The sequence below is a fragment of the Chiloscyllium punctatum genome, chromosome 36, assembly GCF_047496795.1.
Source record: "Chiloscyllium punctatum isolate Juve2018m chromosome 36, sChiPun1.3, whole genome shotgun sequence".
NCBI classification, from domain to species: Eukaryota; Metazoa; Chordata; class Chondrichthyes; order Orectolobiformes; family Hemiscylliidae; genus Chiloscyllium; species Chiloscyllium punctatum.
In genome coordinates, this window is record NC_092774.1 from 132,246 (window position 1) to 152,126 (window position 19,881).

At 41.4% G+C, this 19,881-nt stretch overlaps 1 protein-coding gene across 1 annotated transcript; it reads left to right on the forward strand.

Annotated features, from left to right (window-relative positions):
• The first annotated feature begins 834 nt into the window (after positions 1-834).
• On the forward strand, positions 835-7,310 carry LOC140461058 (scavenger receptor cysteine-rich type 1 protein M130-like). The gene is made up of 7 exons (XM_072555841.1): positions 835-1,090; positions 1,211-1,252; positions 1,437-1,553; positions 2,917-3,024; positions 4,509-4,622; positions 5,726-5,857; positions 7,033-7,310. Exons 1-7 carry the CDS (start codon positions 835-837, stop codon positions 7,041-7,043), a joined length of 780 nt encoding a protein of 259 aa, XP_072411942.1. The 3' UTR covers positions 7,044-7,310.
• Positions 7,311-19,881: the final 12,571 nt, after the last annotated feature.

Sequence of the window (19,881 nt, forward strand, 5' to 3'; positions counted from 1 at the left end):
TCCGTAGAGATAAAGAGGAGTCAACGTTTCGTGTCCAGTGACGCTTCCTCAATTCAGAATACGCGTCACTGTCCTGAAGATTTGTCTGTGCTTTCTCTCTTCACAGATTCTGTTGAGTTTCTCCAGCAATTCCCTTTGTTCCTATCATGCATCCTGCTCGTTACGGCAATCTCAGGACACACCAGAAACATGAACAATCTAACAATCTGGATATCTGTTATTGTTTGAACAGAACACAAGGAGCTGCGGCTGGTGAATGGAAAACATCGCTGTGAGGGAAGAGTGGAGGTGTTCTACAATGGGACCTGGGGAACAGTGTGTTCAGACACATTGGATTCACACGTTGCCAAAGTGATTTGTAAGCAGCTGCACTGTGGTCCGTTCCAGAATGTTGAATACGACCATCAATCATTCGGAGCAGGAAAGGGAACTATTTGGCTCGATGAGATGGAGTGTCTGTCCCACGAGTCGACACTGTGGCAATGTCACACAGATCCGTGGGGTCAACACGACTGTCAACACCGGGACGATGCTGGTGTAGTTTGTTCAGGTAACATGACAAGCCTTCTCAATGTTCGGGTGTCATTTCAAACATGAATTTCCAATAGGCTGAGCATCTTTCTCTTTTCAACAGAGAGCAAGGTGACAAAGGAGCAGACCTTCAGTTCAACTTACTGCCATCAACAACTAGGTGCGTCTTCTTTCTCTTTGTGCCATCTCTTGGAGATTTTGCTTTGTACTGAATTCACTAATAATCAGTTCTGTATCACAGATACGCAAGACAGTGTGCACCTGCATGGAGGAAGCAGCAACTGTTCTGGAAGAGTGGAAATCATGTGCGATAAACGCTGGGGAACGCTGTGTGGCGATTCCTGGGATATAACTGATGCTAATGTTGTCTGCAGAGAGCTGGGATGTGGCTTTGCTCTATCAGCCCGAGATGTGGTCGTTGTCTCCCAGGAGAATGATGTTATCTGGCAGAATGATGTGAAGTGTAAGGGAAGAGAATTCTCTTTGTTTGACTGTCTCTCCGCAGCTCCAGCTAAAAGGAAGTGTCATCACAAGGAAATTGCCAGTGTAAAGTGTTCAGGTAAGATTGATACTGACTGACTGGCGCCTGCCCGTGATCTTTCGTGTCAAAAACCAGGGCAAATACTTGATTTCCTCAGTTACATTTCCTTCATAATTTTTCCTATTTATTGTTCCACAGGATCCGATTTGGTGACGGCCTCCCCTTCACCTCCACCTGCAGGTATTTATGACTGATACTAAGATTAGTATTTGTTTTCGCGTTACTTTCCAGTAAAGTGACATTGATGCTGTTCGTACTTTCACGATTTGGAAGCTAGTGCCATTGTTTCCTTAATGATGATTATTGACAATTTTCCATGGCAGACCTTAACTGTGCTAAACCCATTTGTACTCCCTCCTTTAAGGGCAGGGAAGTCCACCTATTTCTATGCCTGTTGCCGTCTGTTCATCTTTGGGAGTCTTGTTAATCTGTGAGTTGGTCGCATTACTGGTGGTCATGCAGAGAAAATTGCAAATGAAAGGTAAGCATCACATCTACCGACTGAGCTAACACTGTGTCCCTTTCATTGTTGCATATGTTCTCGGGGCTGTAGATTTTTATTGCACTTTTGCAGCATTTGACTGAGATGGTCACGATTGTGCGGCATTTCTTGGCTGTCTGTTTTCTTCGAGGGACTTTGCCGAAATGAAACGCTGAGTTTTATTAAACTCTCAGAAAAAATCCATCAAAACTGTAAATAGCAAATAAAAGAATATTCTAACTGTGTGAAGTATTCACCAAGTCGTTCAATATATTTGGAGTGTAACTGAAATAACATATAATGTGGAGTTACTCCAGTCATTATCATTGGGCAAGAAATATAAAGACTGCACTTTCTTATCTTTCATTGAATATACATGACATTCCAGAGCAAGTCAATGATTGCAGCAATGTGTCTCCGTTTTATTCAGTTATTCGCAGACTGCATCCAAATATTTCTTCATTAGTTACTATTTATTCATGGTTCTTCAGTGTCTCGGTGCTGCTACCACAACCCAATATCATTGAAAGGATTAAGGGTCCTTTTCAGGGAACTTTCATTGAGGCAACAACTGGCTTCCCTTGACTGAGTAAATAATACTTCTGTACTTTGCACAGTAATTTAAAAGCGTTTGCCTGGGAACCATGTTCCACGAGTTGGCAATGACAATCAACACTAAGAACAATCATTTTCTATCCTTTCACATGCTCTTAATTTTCCTTTACATATAGCCATAAAAACTATGCACTTCATAGTCTATCACGAACAATGTCAACAAGGTCCACCTTATTTCATTCGTCTCACGTTTTGGTTTTTAACTAATTGTCATAACAATGCAGTTGTTTAATGAAAGTAGTCCAATTCTAACAACATAGTTATCAACCTTTTTTGTCAGCGCCACGGCATCTTGTGCATTAATGTGTAATCTCCTCAATGTTATCAAGTTTTAAAAAAAGTAGGTTATTGGCATTTTCATTTGTTCATTGCATTAAAGAGTTTCATTTTTCTGCACTCAACATATTGACTCACATGCACCATTGCGAGCTGAGAATTTTCTTGAATAAATATTTGAATCAGCAAAATTAGAACAAAATATCCATATTTTTACCAACAAGAACATCTCACTCTTTCTGTTTGACATACTCGGGTTCGGTAACTGACATTCCATGGAAATTAATCATGGCCTGTTCATTTGCTTTTCAAAGATGATCTCCCTTCAGCGAACAGTTCATGTTGTGTGAAGATTCTAGTCACCAGCATTGCGTGAACTCGTTCTTCTCTCTCCTGGTTCTTCAGATATAAACATCTTTTTTCTGCGAGTGGTCAACTACAAATGCTGACCAGTATATCATTTATTCAACAGAACTTTACCGTGGAGACAGAGGCTCAAGTCTTGGTTTGTACCAAGGAATTTATGAAGAAATTGAGAATATTCCCCCTGGCAAGAGGACGGATCACAAACATGGACCAGGTATATATATTTCCTATTGTACAGTGAATCGTGACTGGATAAGTATAGCTTCCATTCAATTTGCAGTCTTCCATGATTAATGACTGAATGAACCTGATTAACAGTTAAAACACGGTCGTCTTGTGTGGGAAGCTACCTCATTAACTGTTCTCTGTCCGCATTTAGTGAGATGTAAGAATGTCAATATAATAATTCTCACTGCCCTACATTCCTGATAGATTATTTCTGGAATGTAGTTGAAAATGTAAACAGATCTATCAATTTCACTTCTACCCTGGTTCCACCCAAACCCCGTCAGATGGCTGGCCAACTAATCAATTCGTCATTGACTTTAAAATAATATAACTTTTGCAATAAGTATGGATTACACAGCACCAAAGAGTGGAAGCAAAATTGAGGGATCAATGTATAAACAAATATGATGAGTCACAGAAGATGAGTGGTGCTGAAAGTCTGCATATGACTCTGAAACGTTGCAGGTGTTCAGATACAGTGTAAATTAATGGAAAGAAAATGCCTGGTAGATGATAAATGTGAAATTATCCATTTTTTGTTGGAATAAAATTAGAAATGACTGCTTTTGAACGGAAGTGGCCTGAAAAGTACAGATAGCAGATTTAGGACAAAATTCAGGAGGAACATTTTCACCCACAGGATTGAGAATTTATGGAATTCCCTGCCTCATCAGATGATTTTAGAGCTGGGGTGAATGATGTTGTGAACATTAAAATCATGAGCAAGTCGAACTGAAGCCATGAAAAGATCAGTTATGATCTTATTGAACTGCAGAGCTGGCTGGAACGGCCAGATGGAGTACTCCTGCTCTTAGTTCTTATATCATATTCTTTCCCGCAGTGGGTTCACTTGACATTATTCTAGATATTTCTCCGGGCACGATTAAAGAACAATACTTTCTCTTGTCACCCTACAATTAATAAAATAAAACCTTCAACTACAGTCCATAAGTCTACGGCATACAGGAGCAGGATTAGATCATTTGGCCCATCGAGTCTATTCTGTCATTCAATAAGGGCTGATGTGCTTCTCAACCACTTTGCTTTGCCTTCTCCTTCGATGTTTTATTAATCAATATCCTTTGTATTTCTGTTTTAAGATACACACTGATTGGCCTCCATAGCCATCTGTGTTCCATAGATTCGCAAGCCTCTGGCTGAAGAATACTTGCCTCATTCTAAATCTTCGAGGAGAAAGTGAGGATTGCAGATGCTGGAGATCAGAGCTGAAAATGTGTTGCTGGAAAAGCGCAGCAGGTCAGGCAGCAACCAAGGAGCAGGAGAATCGACGTTTCAGGCATCAGCCCTTCCTCAGGACTCATGCCCGAAAAGTCGATTCTCCTGCTCCTTGGATGCTGTCTGACCTGCTGCGCTTTCCCAGCAACACATTTTCAGCTCATTCTAAATCTGTTTGGTCTTGGCTTCTCTTGGAATTCGAGCATGAAAATAACTCTCCATTTTTATTTTTAGTAACTTATGCTTCTATTGACTCACTCAATCGCATTGAATACTACACCAGCCACAACTTGACTGACAATAATCCCGGATCTGAAAATCTTGAGGTGGAATCCAACAGCATTCCAGGTGTGTATGGCTTCACTTTCTGTCAATTCATTTCTTGTCCTACATTGTCTACACTTTCCAAAATTTCACGATGGCAACCCTCACAAGGTAATGTGACCACTGCATTCACAAGATAGTGTGACCACTGCCTGTTTCATGAGGAGTGTTAGTTAAAGTGAAAACCGCTGTTTTGATACCACATGATCATGGGCATTGTCTGTCCGGCTCGTGCCGGCCAAAAACAACCAGGTTATCATTCCAATCGTATTTGCCAGCACACCTTGGCCCACAGCCTTGTATCTCTTGACATTGCAAGTGTACCACTGAATACGATTATGAGTGTCTTTTGCCTCTGATCAACCTTCCTGGCAGAGAGTCGAATATTTCCTGTTTACTTCTCCCATCACTTCTCTGAAATGTATGATCCCTGATCTTTGATCTCTCAACCATAGTGAAATGTTCGTTCCTGTCTTCCCCAACTACAGTCGTTATTATTTCATGACTCATCGCAGCCATGGCAGCAACTCTGTATGCTCAGCTCCAAGTCAATCAATTGCAAGATAGATACAGTGGTAGGTCTCTCAGCCCTTCGTAACTCTTCCTGCATTCAATGAAATAATTCCAAACTATAGTGTGGCATCAATCCAGCTCCCTGCCTTTGAAACATGTGCATAAATACCTTTGACCAACAGTAATCTCGGCCACATTTAAAATTAAGCATTGATCAGGTATCAGCGAAGTTTTGTGAAATATATTTCCAAATCCTGTACAGCTTTATCCTTTCTTGACATCTTCACTGAACGGCCTGGCATTAATTCTGTGTATAACACCTCGAGCTAAAATAGTCTAATCAGTTGAAGTAGTTTTCTGTGTATACCCTATCTTATCTGGGTTATTATCTTGAACAATTCGATCAGATAACCTTTCACCTTCTCACTTCCAGAGAAAACAATCCTAATTTGCACCAACTCTGCTCATTCCGTTACTTCACAATTACGATGACCGACCTAACTCTTCTGGTCTCAGTTTCCAGCACTTGCCTTATCTGAGGCAGGAATCTCGTTTTCTAGTTATCGTTGTTGTGTATTTCAATTTGTATCAGTGATGCTCATCTTTCCCACTAGGTCGAATTCGTGGTGAGTATGACGATGTTGAGACTGAAGATGCAGAATCTCATGATGGAAAGTTACAATTGGACAGTGATCCTGATGAACCCCTCACACTTACAGATGATGACAGTGGTCTTTGTTCACTCGGTGAGTTGAGTAACAGATACTCACATCTTTAACCACTGCCATAATTCCTTTCCATTCCCTGATAATATTATATTTACTTGAAAATCCAAGAACAACATACAAAGCTACCTGTGCCTTATCTCCACAGCTTGTCACTAAGAAAGAAATGTGCTATTGGAGAACGATTTTTATTTCAATAGCATAAGAACCGTCTTTAAAAAAATGAATTCGATGCTATTCATAATACACTGCGTCGTGTCAGTTCATCGAATCGCTGATCTTCCCCCAATTTTGTAATTACAAATCTACAAAATTGCTGTTTCAATGCGTCATCAACTGGCTGGATGGAGAATACCAAAGATGGGGTTTTCCGTGCTCAACATTTTGAGTGGTTTAGTTCTTGTAGATCGCAGGGAATACAGAGTCTAGGACGTTTACTTGTTATGGGCAAAGAGACGTGCGTTTGATGTGGCTGTTCTCAGGAACTGCACTCACACCCATTCCCGAAGAAGAATATGTCTCCTGAAGCAGAACATTACAAATGCCAATAACTCACGGTTGCCTTTGAAACCTAGACTGTCTGATCAGCTGCTTAACCATTTTAGCGTTTTCGAATGGCCTTCAGTTAAACATTTAATACATGCGGGAGGATTGTTTCAATTAATGAAGAAAGCAACTTTTATTGTTTCACAGAGATTTATTTAATTGTTTTAGAAGAACGAAAGAAACCATAGATATTTGTTGATCTTACACTTTCAATCAAAATCCCACCTGCAAAATCGTGCATGGCCAATGATATACTTTTGAACATTTCATAACTACTATAATTTAGGATATTGCCCAGCCAATATTCGCAAAAACCAGAGGCGATAATCATTACGTAATAGTTTCAGTGAGCTTGTTGTTTGTAGAATAAATATTGGCCCAGTGATCACTTGCTGCACACATCTCTGCTACTCTTCAGAGTAATTTCCAGGCTCTCGTTTGCATCCAGCTGAACACACAGATCGAGAAACATGTCAATGTGCCTTCCGAAAATGGCCCGTCATCAGTCTGACATTGCAGTGGCAGAATTAGTCTTGTCCCTACTGCATGGAGTGAGAGCTTCAGCTAGGGATTGATTGATTCATGTGCTGTGAATAGAGCCAAAGGTGACTTGAATGCGTGGACTCAAATGATTTTCTTTATCATTTCAGGTAGAATTTAGAAGCTATTTCAACATGGGACGTCCTAATATTGCGAGAATTCGCCGACTATCGTTTTGAATTTGCCAAATATTTTTCTCTATAAAAGCTGCAACTGGTCGAAATTGACCAGCATTTACTTTGGCATTGAAATGCACATATTTGCAAATATATATACATTTGAAATAAACTTGAAACATTGCATGTTATGCGTTTTAATGAGTTAAAAGTGGGTATAAACAGAGTGCATCGAAGTTATTTTTTATGTAAAAATATATTATGTAATTCATTTCTCAGTGTGGATTTTTGAAGTCACAATAGTGGACGATGGTCCTGTGGCTTGTCAATGAGGTATTGAGGAAATTCCATTTGTAATTGCTTTGCTTTCTCATACCGCATGAAGGTGGATTTTAAACTTGTCAATCCAAAGAGTTCTATGAAGTGCTGTCTTGCTGTTTATACAATGAAATGTTCTGTCCATGACCTGGGTATATTTCTGAAAGTGATGTTGCAAAATGTAGGATACAATTCATCAATAAAAATGCAGTGATTACAAGTTTGGTTTGGGATTCTGAGTCCGTTTGTTGATGTCAGTGCCACAGTGTATGTGTGTGAGTGTCAGTGAGGAAGTGAGAGTGGTTGTAATTAGCCGTGCTTGTGCAACTGCATCTCTGAATATGAGAATACTTGTGCTTTAGATTAGATTAGATTATTTACAGTGTGGAAACAGGCCCTTCGGCCCAACAAGTCCACACCGACCCGCCGAAGCGCAACCCACCCATACCCCAACATCTACCCCTTACCTAACACTACGGGCAATTTAGCATGGCCAATTCACCTGACCTGCACATTTTTGGACTGTGGGAGGAAACCGGAGCACCCGGAGGAAACCCACGCAGACACGGGGAGAATGTGCAAACTCCACACAGTCAGTCGCCTGAGGCGGGAATTGAACCCAGGTCTCTGGCGCTGTGAGGCAGCAGTGCTAACCACTGTGTCACCGTGCCACCCAATTTAAAGCAGCTTCTGCCAGTGCTTTGGGAAGCTGATTGCAGGAGTGAAGTACACAGGAAATGGAAGGGAATTTGGAAAGTTAACATACAGAAGGATTGTGGTTTACAATCTGCTTTTCTGTAAAAGTAGCAACGCAGGAAACTTTGGAAAGCTATGATTTGAGGCACAGCATGTTTGAGAGTCAGAAATGTGAAGGGCAATATTTTAATGTGCAAAAAAGCAGGGAGTGGTGGGTGAGAAAGACAGAACGAAAAGTTCGAGACAGAGATTATAAAATAGAGAACACATCCAGAGACGATATCTGTAACTGTGTCTCTGTGCAGTGGAGGCTCTGTTTATTTTAGATGTTGAATCTGTTGAAATAGGGTTAAGCCATTACCCACTTTCTCTCAGTTGTCCCTTTTGTTCAAAGTGATATAACACTGATGGTCATGTTGATGCGAGTTTCCATTTGTGTGTATTTGCATTTTGTTGTGCTTGTACCAGTGTGTCTGTACCTGCCTGAAATGCGATACGCTTTATCCGGGAGGGACGTTTGAATGAAACAATACACTAAACAATGCGTGAGTCAAAGGCTTGGAAGTTCTCTTGCTTTCTCTCTCTACCCCCTCCCCCAACCCTGTCCTCCTCTTGTATTCCAAGTGAGACAATGCCAAATAATACCAGTCCATAAGCGGACAGATTTATTTTCTTGGCTATAGCATTCAAGCCTGTGAATTTCCCAGGTTACATTGATTCTTTCTCCTTCAAACCCTGCGCTTGTAGAAATTTTGTTCAATCGATCTTGCCCCTGTGATATGAGCAGAAGGAGATGAACAGACCCAGTGTTGACCTGCCCCCTCAAATATTAAATTCTTCCGTCACGTAGAATCTGACTCAATAAATTACAAAGAATTGTAAATTGCACAAAGTGTCTCCTAATAAAAATAATTCACTGGGAGGTGCCTGAATGCAGTTGCGAGCAAATGTTCGATATAATGTGTACAATGTCAGGAAAGAGACCAAAGATAAATAATTTCGACATTGCAGAAGAAACTCATAGATTTTCTCAACATAAACATCCATCACTCTGAGGGAACCCGAAGTACAATTGCAATCATCTCACTCGTGTGCACATATCTGTATGCCTGCATCTGTGTGGAGTGTATGGGCGTCAGTGTCGTGTGTATCTGTCTGTGTGTCAAGAAAGATGGCTATCTTTCTGTATCGGTATGCTGCTGTGAGTTGGCCACTCTCGTTCTCTCTCTCTCTGATGGGAGCTTGATGGCTTTCACGCTGCAGCATCTGCTGTGCAGTGGCGTTGGTCGGCCAGCAGTGGGTGGCGTTGTATCATTTTAAACACAAGGGAGCAATTGGTCCAGAGACATTTCTCTTCGTCTCTTCCTCTCTCTGACTTCCTCTTCTTTCCTCTTCACTCCTTCATCTCTCTCTCTCTCCCTCTCCCTGGCCCACTCTCACCTCGCTGTTCCTTCATTTCTCCCTTACTCCATGTCTCTCTACATGTTTCCCGTTCTCCACACCCTCTGCCCCATCTTTAAGCATTCCTCTCCTCCTTCTGATCCCTCACTGTCTCTCACTTTTTCACTTTCTCATGTTCCTGACTGCCCTGTCCCTCTTCCTCTCTCTCCCGGAGTATTTCCCGCAGAGCTGCTAGAGGTGATATGCCACACATCCAGTTGCACACTCCGACACAATATACCAGTTGCACACTCCTACCACCCTGTGTGAGAAACTTGCCTTTCACATCTCTTTTGAACTTTCCCTATCTCAACTTAAATGCATTTCCCGAGTTTGATCCAGTTCAATTCCGGGAAGAAAGATTGTGATCATCAAAACTATTTATTCATCTCATAACCGTACAGACTTCTATCAAGTGTCTCTCATCATCTGCCACTCCAGAGATAACAAGCCAAGTATTACTAGCCTCTCCTTCTCGTTCCTTCTAATTCAGTCAGCATGCTGGTAAACCTTTTCTGAACCCTTTGCAAAACCTTCACATCCGTCCTGTAATGTGGTAACCAAAATTGAACACAGCATTCTACGTGTTGCTGAACCAAGGTCTTGTAGAAATGCATTTTTTTTTACGATTGAAATAAAACCTGGACAAGGAGACCAGAAATCACAACAAGAAATTATCGAAAGAATGTGAATGCCTTTTTCCATATCGCGTTCTGTTTTACATTATCCACAAGCATGTGATGAAAACACATTCTGTGTAATCCTTGTTTGAGAACATTGCGTCTGAAGTGGAGGAACGATGGGTGTTATTTTTGTATTATGCAGAAATATATTTTTTATTGATGAAGTCACAGAGTGATCTTTGAACAGCGAATTCACCAATTATAAAACTATTTCATCTCTTCATCCACACATCTTACCTACCGTTAGAATTAGACTCAGTTTAAATTCGCCGAATAATGCACAAATTGAAGAATTGTTGTGGTTCTTTTCGCCGAGCTGGGAATTTGTGTTGCAGACGTTTCGTCCCCTGTCCGGGTGACATCCTCACTGCTTGGGAGCATCCTGTGAAGCGCTTCTGTGATCTTTCCTCCGGCATTTGTAGTGGTTTGAATCTGCCACTTCCAGTTGTCAGTTCCAGCTGTCCGTTGCAGTGGCCGGTATATTGGGTCCAGATTGATGTGCTTTTTGATTGAATCTGTGGATGAGTGCCATGCCTCTAGGAATTCCCTGGCTGTTCTCTGTTTGGCTTGTCCTATCATAATGTTGTCCCAGTCGAATTCATGTTGCTGGACATAGGACAAACAGGACACAGCTAACGATCCGCATCCATGAACACCAACTAGCCACGAAACGACATGACCAGTTATCCTTCATAGCCACACACGCAGATGACAAGCAACATGAATTCGACAGTTGAATGAACAGATAGAGGATAGAGAGTAGAAGGAGACCATATGCATGCAAATGGAATCCGTTTAGAACAGCATCATGGTGGACACAAGCATATTGGGCAGAAAGGCCAGTTCCTTTGGAGGTCTGTCCTATGTTCTATGTTGTGATCATATAATTCTGTGACATCAGTGCTCAATGTCTTTCACTGTCTAATTCCCATTGCTTCATCCCTGCTCCGACTTAGTGCAACTTTCCCTCTTCTGCGTCTCTCGATGGAAATGATTTCTAAGTCTTGTTCATGCTTCAGATCCCCTCCTGCCTGCCTGAGAGATCTGAACAGAGTGGATCGGGAGAAAGCATTCCCGAAAACAAATGGGACAAGCAGGTGACAACAGTAGTTTAGAGATCTGCAAAAGCAGCGAAGATGGACGTCAGGTTATGGAAGGCACTGCCTGAGAAATTTGGGGAATGCAGATTGAAACTTGCCACAGCATTAGATGAATATGGAAGCAAACTGGTTCCAATCTGCAACGCTGTTGGAACTCAGTGATTCTGTGACAGACAAATTGTCTTCAAACCTATAGCCTCAATCTTTGATCCTAATTCACGTTTGTTCGCACTGATTGGATCTCAAACTGGTCTTTTCTGTCACGCTGAATCATTCTGTTAGACGTTTGTTCACCAGTAACTAGATTACAGAAATTTTGTGCGACCGTTCAGGATTTAAGGGGTTAACATATTTATAGATTCCCAGTTGACATGTGCCTGGAGCTGAGATGTGCTCTTCCATGATGAAGTACCCTTTGAGATTCTGTAGAGTCTCTACTCTAATTCCGAATTTACTGCTTTTCTCCATGTGATTTTTTTTTTATTTTAAAGGAGAAACAGGCGACAACGTTAGAGCACAGAATTTACCACGGTACCAGGTGTTTCCTGTTGCTTGAACAGAAAGGCAAGACGTGCAGTGACGGTTCTGTGGTTCTGCAGACTGAGAAGCTGCCTTTTCATACACTGAACCTTCCATAAATCTTGACAAATTCCAAATTATAATCTGTGGTAATATATGCTTCTGCGTGTTTTCTAACAACATGCTACGGCTCTTCGATGCAATTATGTGCTTGGTAATGTCCGGCATTTATGATATCAAAATGCGTGTTCATGCATAGCGCCTCTGTCTGAAAGATCAGATTTCTTCAGATGATTGGCAATTTGTCCTGTATACCAACACAACCCATATATGATGTGAAATTCTGCAGCGCATCTGGGAGACATGGCTCAGGCGCTGTCTTGTCGATGAATAGTTCAAAACAGCACAGGATAAAATGGAAATTGTTGATAATGTGAATGAATGTAGTCAATAACGCTAAACTGGACCCAGTTTCGAAACCATGGCCACACGATCAAAGTTCTGATGGTGGAGGCAATCTGAATTAAGAATACAGAAGAACTGCAGAAACTTGGGGATAAATATGATTTTAATATTTCGAGTCCATTGACTGTTATTCCGACTTGAAGAGGGCTGGATAATGCTGATTTATGTGCAGTTCATCTGAGATGCTCAAGGGAAAGAGATGTGGAGAGTAAGCAGAGAATAAGACAGAGACGGGCCTTATAGTAGTAAACGAGCGATGTGGATTCGAAATCGGTATTGATGATAAGTGTGACGATCAGGACGTCACTGATCAGAGCACATACAGTTTCATCCAAAACACTATGTATATTACAAACAACTGAGTTACATCACTGATGCTGTTGTAACAACATTGATCGCAGACTTTCAGGGAGAGAAAATAACGCACACACTTTCACAACTTCATTTTGCATTCTGTGATCGTCCAATTTTGTTTCACGTATTTTGTGATCTACACTTCCATTAGAAGTGACCACCTGCAAAAGGGTAATTTGACACGATGACTTTATATCAATGTCTCTGCACTTTTCATGTCCAGATGTAGTGTGGAAAATAGGCCAGAAGTGTTCTATGTTAACCACAGGACAAATCCAACCAGGCCAAATATTGTCGAAACCCGTTTACTCTCAGTCAGTAGTCTTCTGATTGAAGGGCTCATTAACGGTGCTGTCAAACAGGTACCATATGGCAATAGACTGCGCACTGATTCCTAGGCTGAGTTCCACCAGGGCAACTTATCTATTTTTCAAACACCGAACATGCTGCAAATCTCACCGTGTCTCGCGCATCTGTGGACTGAAAAACTTAGTGATGGAATAATCCACAAAATGCCGGACTTGGTGCAGCTCCAACAAAACTCAATAACCTTGACAGCATCCAGAACAAAGCAGCCAAGTGACTGTGACCACATCCACAAACATCCACCACCATCACTCAGTAACAGCAATGTACACTATTTTCAAAAGACATTCAATAAATTGACCACGGCGCCCCAGACAGCAGTTTACAAACTCACGAGAAATTCTACCCAGAGAATAAGGCCGGCAGATATGTGGAACAGAACAAGTTCCCAACTATGCCATTCATTATCCTGACTTGGAAGTATGTCGACATTTCTTCCTTGTCGTTGGTCAAAATCCTGGAAAATACCTTCCTCATGCCATTGTCGGTCGAACTTCAGCATTTCGTGTTCAAAGTTTTAAGAACCCAGTTCATGACGAATTTCTCAAGGGGAGAAAAGCGATGGGTAATAAATGCTGGCAGAGACAGCGCTGCCCGTATCCAGTGATAGAATTTTAAACAGAACCTGTGAAGTTGATTACAGGGAAATGGTCTGAGGTTCAGATCATGATCTGCATTCCATTCCACAATTGATTACACTAGAAGATCTAAATGATCCCTCTTTCTGCTCCACATGTCACAAAGTGCAATGAAAGAGTCAACTACTAACTGAGGGGTGATAGATTTAAGTCAGATGTCAGAGGCAGGTTCTTTACGCAGAGAGTGGGAAGAGCGTGGAGTGCCCTACCTGCTAATGTCGTCAACTCAGCCACATTAGGGCGATTTAAACAATCTTTAGATGAGCACATGGATGATTTTGGGATAGTGTAGGGGGACGAACTAAGAATAGGTCACCGGTTGGTGCAACACCGAGGACCGACCGAAGGGCCTGTTTGCGCTGTATTCTTCTATGTTCTAACTTTACCTTTTACATTTAGCTTCCACAGTTTTCACGCTGGCAGGGAACTGATGCTTGTTTTCTTGAATGTACCCAATGACATCCCAATCTTTTCGACAATTCCACTCACAATTCCCTGAGTGACAAAATCTCTGAGCAACCCGACGAAATGGCAAATCTGAAACCCAAGACCATGACCCATTTTTCTTGATACCATAAGCCAGACGAACATCAAACCTGCATCCTGCATGTCAAGGCCGTTAGAATTATTTGTGTTTCAATGAGATCCTCACCAATGATTGTGGACGCAATGAATACAATGTTTCCTTCCAGGACACATCTGCTCTGATAGAAATCAATCTGGTGGATTTCTTTGCAGCGATTCCAATGCAAGGCACTGTATCTTCGGCAAGGCGATCACAACGGCACATAATACTTCAACGGTCTCTGAAATGTCCTGTAGAAGTGTTTCTTTTAAAAAAAAACCTTTGTTTTTGGGCTGAACGTGTTTTTCACAGGTCAATTTCGCACGTACCTTTCAGTCCCGGCCGTTTTTTTTGCTCTTAGTTAATTGTGTCCCGGGTCACATGTTTATCTTTGTTCATTATCACTAACATACCTTTAAATATTTATTTTACTCACTGGTGTTCTATTCTTTCCTGTTTTCTGTCCAATGTCGTTAACCTCACACTGATCCTAGTTAGATGACATCTTTCACGCATTTGCTCTTTGACTGAACTTGTCCAGAAGGCCTTGAAGCCTGTGAGTATGGTTTTGATCAGCAAACCTCTCAAAGTCACATTTGAAGCCCTCACGCAAAATTGTTGAAGTGCGTTGTACATTGAAAATGTCCCAACTTCGATTTCCCATACACTCCATTTATCACCTCCTTCCACTGAAAATGAACAACTTTTTCTCTCTGTGAGACAACTCTCTATCCTGGCCTGTATGTCACATATGATAGCGCAGGCTTCAGTTCTGTACACCAACCTCTTGCGTTAGATTTTATCAAAAGTGTTCAAAGATCTGTCGATACCATATGGACCGATTTTCTCATATTCAATATAACAGTTAGCCCATCAAAATATTGTGGAGTTCTCAAACCACGACTTCTCTTCCATAATTAATTTCAATTTTTTCTGCCCCAATTGATGCTTGTTATCGCATTGGTTATGGTGGACACTACCATGTTCAGAATATTGCAATTAATCCGTCAGCCTGTACATCCCTGTTTCTCCCTTCCTCGAATTTAGAACAGACAGTTCATATTTTCCATTCCCATTCTTCCAGACTTGTTTCTTTTTGAGAATTTGGAAACTTTTGCATTGTGACAAACCAAAACATGTATTAAATCTATTGCTCTCTCAGTTACAGGCAAAGAATGCAGTGTATCAGGCTCCACAAATTCCCAATGAAAGCCTTCAGTCTGAAACATAGATTCTTCAGCTCCTCGGATGGTGTCTGTCCTCTTGTGGTATTCCAGCGCCACACTGTTCGACTCTGATCTCCATAATCTACAGTCCTCCCTTTCTCTGATGAAGTGACAAACTTGTTCCATTTTTGTATAACTTAGTTTACTCAGAGAGTCGTAGTGACGTGGAATGCACTGCCTGTAACTGTAGTAGAGCCGACAACTTTAAGGGCATTTTAATGGTCATTAGACAGACTTATGGATGAAAATGGACTCCTGTACGATAGATTGATTCCACAGGTCGGCTTCGGATTGATTCCACAAGTTGGCGCAATATGGAGGGCAAAAAGGGCCTGTATTGCGCTGTAATGTTCGATATTCTACGTTTTATACTCTACATGTACAGTCACAGTTGCCATGATGTCAGGCCCTGCAAGTTTGAAAGATGAGGCATATCAAGAGGAAATTTGCTCTTTGGCAAATTTGAATAATTGCGAAACATTGTTGTATTGCACTGAATCCGTCCCATAAGAGATGACAATTCAAGGATGGAAATCAACATGATTTGAAATTTGAGCAGGTTTGGCAGAGGAAGAGGAAAAGAAATCAATGATTTCCTCTCGCAACTGGGTTGGACAAATTCTTCCGAATGATCCTGATGAGTTAAATATTGGAAGGTATAGTGATGGAGACGAGGGGACAAGTTTGCAGAAGAGACATAGAAAATACGAGCTGTAGTAAAAATAAGATAAGATTTTTGTGGACTTATTTAAGTTATTCTAAAAGTTAATTCAATGGTTAACACTTTTAGAATAATGGAAAGCTGATTTTATAAAGAAACAAGACCAACATTTGAAGAAAACAACAAGTTGAGCAGCATGTGTGGACACACAAAGCGAGTTAATATTTTGAATCAAATGTGATTATTCTGGGTAATGACTGTTTTTAATACTGTAGACAAATGGGGGAGGAGAAGAGACTGAAACAGGCAGTCTGCGTGTTCAGTGGATAAGACAACGGACTGATAGTTATAGTAATGGACAGAATTATGACTCAGAATAGGTGCTCAGGAGTGGGGGGAATGGGATGAATATGGGTCTGCTGTGCTGAGACCAATGTCGACAGGACAGGAATATATAAGGGAGGAAAGGGGTTAATTGTAATCTAAAGGAAGGGTAGAGGTTCAGCTCTGAAGCTGTTCGTCTCCATTTTTAGTTCTGAAGAGTGTAAAGTGAAGAAATGGAAATTGAGCTCTTTCTCCAGCTGCTCGGGGAGATGCTGAGTTGCTGAGTATCTTCAAAGAATCTGAGACCAATAACCTCCTGTGGTTTTGTGATTCTGTGGTATGGATTCCGGAGTGGGGACTCGCTTCCTAGTCAAAATCGGAAACGTCATTGATCTGTTAAGATGAACTAGTGTTTGGAACCCAGTTTCATTGTACCCATTAATGGTCACAGCATTTTTCATTGGTGGAGAGGTCAGAGTTTACTTCATAGTCCGCTCACGTCAAAATCTATTGGTTGATGGAAAGAAACACGAGCCCCTGGACAAGTCGTGGTGAAGGAACCAACTGTTAGAGAAATCGAGAAGTCACTTGGTATGTGAACTGCTGCTCAGTATCTGTGAGACAGCATTCAGCAAATGTTCAGATTTGATCTGGAACCACCAGCTGGGACGATGTTTGTAACCCTGGTGAACTTACTTCTTCTGCAGCTATTGAACTGTGAGTTATGGTCTCTTGAATACATTTTCTTAACCATTGATAGTTCAATGATTAGTAACATACATGTGGCAAAAATATAATGATCAGTCTATGCGAGATAAAGTAGTGGCATGATAAGGAATGAAAACCAGTTTGTCTTCATTATTCTCTGACTATTGATGGAACTGTTTCTGAGGCTCCAGAGCTCCCCAACCACAACCTCTATTCACCCCAAATCCTTGCACTTATCCGTTGTTTCCGTACAGCTCACAGAGTTGAAAACCTCCTCAGACAATTCGGGTGTGTTTGGAAACAGTGCCCATCGCTGCTTTGACAGTGTGTGTAGTTGGGAAACCTGCTGAACAATATCTACCTAATTTATTCGTCAATATTTGGGAGAGAGTAAAATAGAAACTGAATATGTTTGCGTTTCGAGGAGCTTGATTTGCAACTGATTTTAGTTATTATTTCTTCTTTTTATATTCCAAAGCTTTCTCGATACTGATGCATTTATACAGAGCCATTGCAATGTCAGTGAAACAAAGGGACTCTGGGCCAATTTGGTACATTTTGTTGTTGAGGCAGTTGTGTAATTATGGAAACGCGACAGGCAAGTTCCTCTGAGGAAAGTGTAAGAAACATTGCTGTGATAAAGGGCGCAGTTAGCCGTTCACATTCTCAGTGGAACAAAGGCGCTGTGTGTTAATTTGTTACATTTTATTGTTGAGACGTCTCTGTAATTTTGGAAATTACAGAATTTATTCCGAGAAATTTGTTAGAATTGTCGTTCTAATAAAAGGCACAGTTAACTGGTCATCTTCACATAACCAAAGCGAAACATCCATACTGCTTTCTGTCTGCAAATGTTGCTAGATCTGCGAAGTATTTCCAGCAATTTCTCCTTTGTTTCTGATTTCCAACATACACGGTTCCTTTGTTAGCCAGTTTTGTTATTCACAGAATTTGGTCGAATGTTTGGCAATGGCCAGGCAAGTATCAAAAGCTCTTCTTGTTGTACTTGGAAAGTTGTTGAAGAAATTCAGTTTAATTATTGTAAACTTATTTTACAGAAAGATGCTTCTTTTCTCTCTCCAAATAAAAACTGTATTTATAAAATACATTTAATTAAATACCGAGTCACTGAAACAGGTCACTACTCTACCGTAGTTAAAAAGTGTGGTGCTGGAAAAGCAGAGCCGGTAAGGCATCATACGAGGAACAGGAGGTTCGACGTTACGAGCATAAAATCTTCATCAGGATAAATATCTTAAGCTTCAAAAGTCAACTCTTCAGCTCCTCGGATTCTGCCCGGCCAGTTGTGCTTTTCCACCACCACCCTTTTTGACTTTGATCTCCAGCATCTGCAATCCTCACTTTCTCCTACTTCTGCACAATCCTGTATGAAGGACAAACAAACACTGGAATTTGACTCTCTACAGAACACTCTAAAGGCATGTCTTACATGGACAAGATTGTAACTATATGTATACTTGAGACATCAGGAGGGTCTGATAACTGAACGGACCCCCATATAGCTTGTGCAGTTATAACTAAGACAGTGGTCTTTCTCCACTGCCTTAGTGGCAGCTTCCCCAACGTTTAATACATCCCTCAACACTTAGTCATGGTCCTTGGAAATGCCACTGTGCAACCCTCGTTCGGGATCAAATACTTGCTCTGGAATACCAAAGAGTTTAATGGCAACAAACATGCATTTTTCAGCGATTTGGTGTCCTTCCAGGTGCAGTTATTTGTTTCAGTGTTGGGGTGTGTCATGGGGAACTGACCGTAGAGCACTGTGTCCTGAGTCAAAGAGCTGCATGTGAAGAGCCTCGACAGAAAGTACGACATCTTTCTCCAGACATCCTTTGCAAAGGACCATTCCAGAAGGATATGTTTTAAGTCCCTACCGGTGTCCCCGCCACCCTTCCAAACCCCGCATTCACTGAGACAGCAGTGTGGGTAGCCACAGACCAGCTAGGTTAACATGAGAGATCTCGCAGTTTGTGCCCTTCCCAAGTGATATCTTCCTGCTTGTTAGAACGTTCTAATGGTGAAGCATTCTGCCAAATGACTTGGACAGTCTGCTGAGTGAGCAACCCGACAGGATCCGCCCTCTCCTTTTCCCACAGAGAATCGAGGACGCGAAGAAACGTGCACCAACTGACCCGTGAACCAAACTGCTCTGTCAGCGCTGACATAATGCTCAAACCGGTGGAATCGGGATTAGACAATTACCTTTCTGTGTCGGAGCAAGAGAGCTGCAAATTGAGGCAGGGCTGACAGTAATATCATTTTGTTGGCAGAGTGAACGCTTTGAAAATTTGAACTCACTTTAAACGTATCTCGTATTCTCTGGTGAGAGTTGTACCCATTCTCTGATGAAAGTTGTGACAGACTTACTTTCAGACATGATCTGAATAAGAATGTGGAGGCAGTTTAGGCGTCTTATCTTGGTTTGAAATTTTGTTTTGCTGACGGTGTTATTACTGAAGGAAAGCCAAGAAGGAAGAAATTTTCAATCTTCTCAAGAAATTCTGAACAGCTGTAACGGTTGTCTGTTATATTTGAGTGCACCGGATTCTGGGATAACAGTGAACATGGTGTCAGTAACACACCAGTCAACACTGTGTCACCATTGATTCAACTCACGCACAAATGGATTATACTCTCAGACTATTCCAATGGTCTGTGTGACCGTTTTGTGATATTATTCATGGAACGAGGTGACTTTTATGTGGAGGTGCTAGTGTTGGTTTGGGGTGGACAAAGTTAAAAATCACACAACATCA

Bases quoted from the DNA above. Each gene is read 5' to 3' on its own strand.
- LOC140461058 (XM_072555841.1), top strand. From the start codon at position 835: ATGTGCGATAAACGCTGGGGAACGCTGTGTGGCGATTCCTGGGATATA. The intron at 1,091-1,210 runs GTAAGATTGATA...ATTGTTCCACAG, and splicing joins TGCCAGTGTAAAGTGTTCAG to GATCCGATTTGGTGACGGCC. The intron at 3,025-4,508 runs GTATATATATTT...TTTTATTTTTAG, and splicing joins GGATCACAAACATGGACCAG to TAACTTATGCTTCTATTGAC.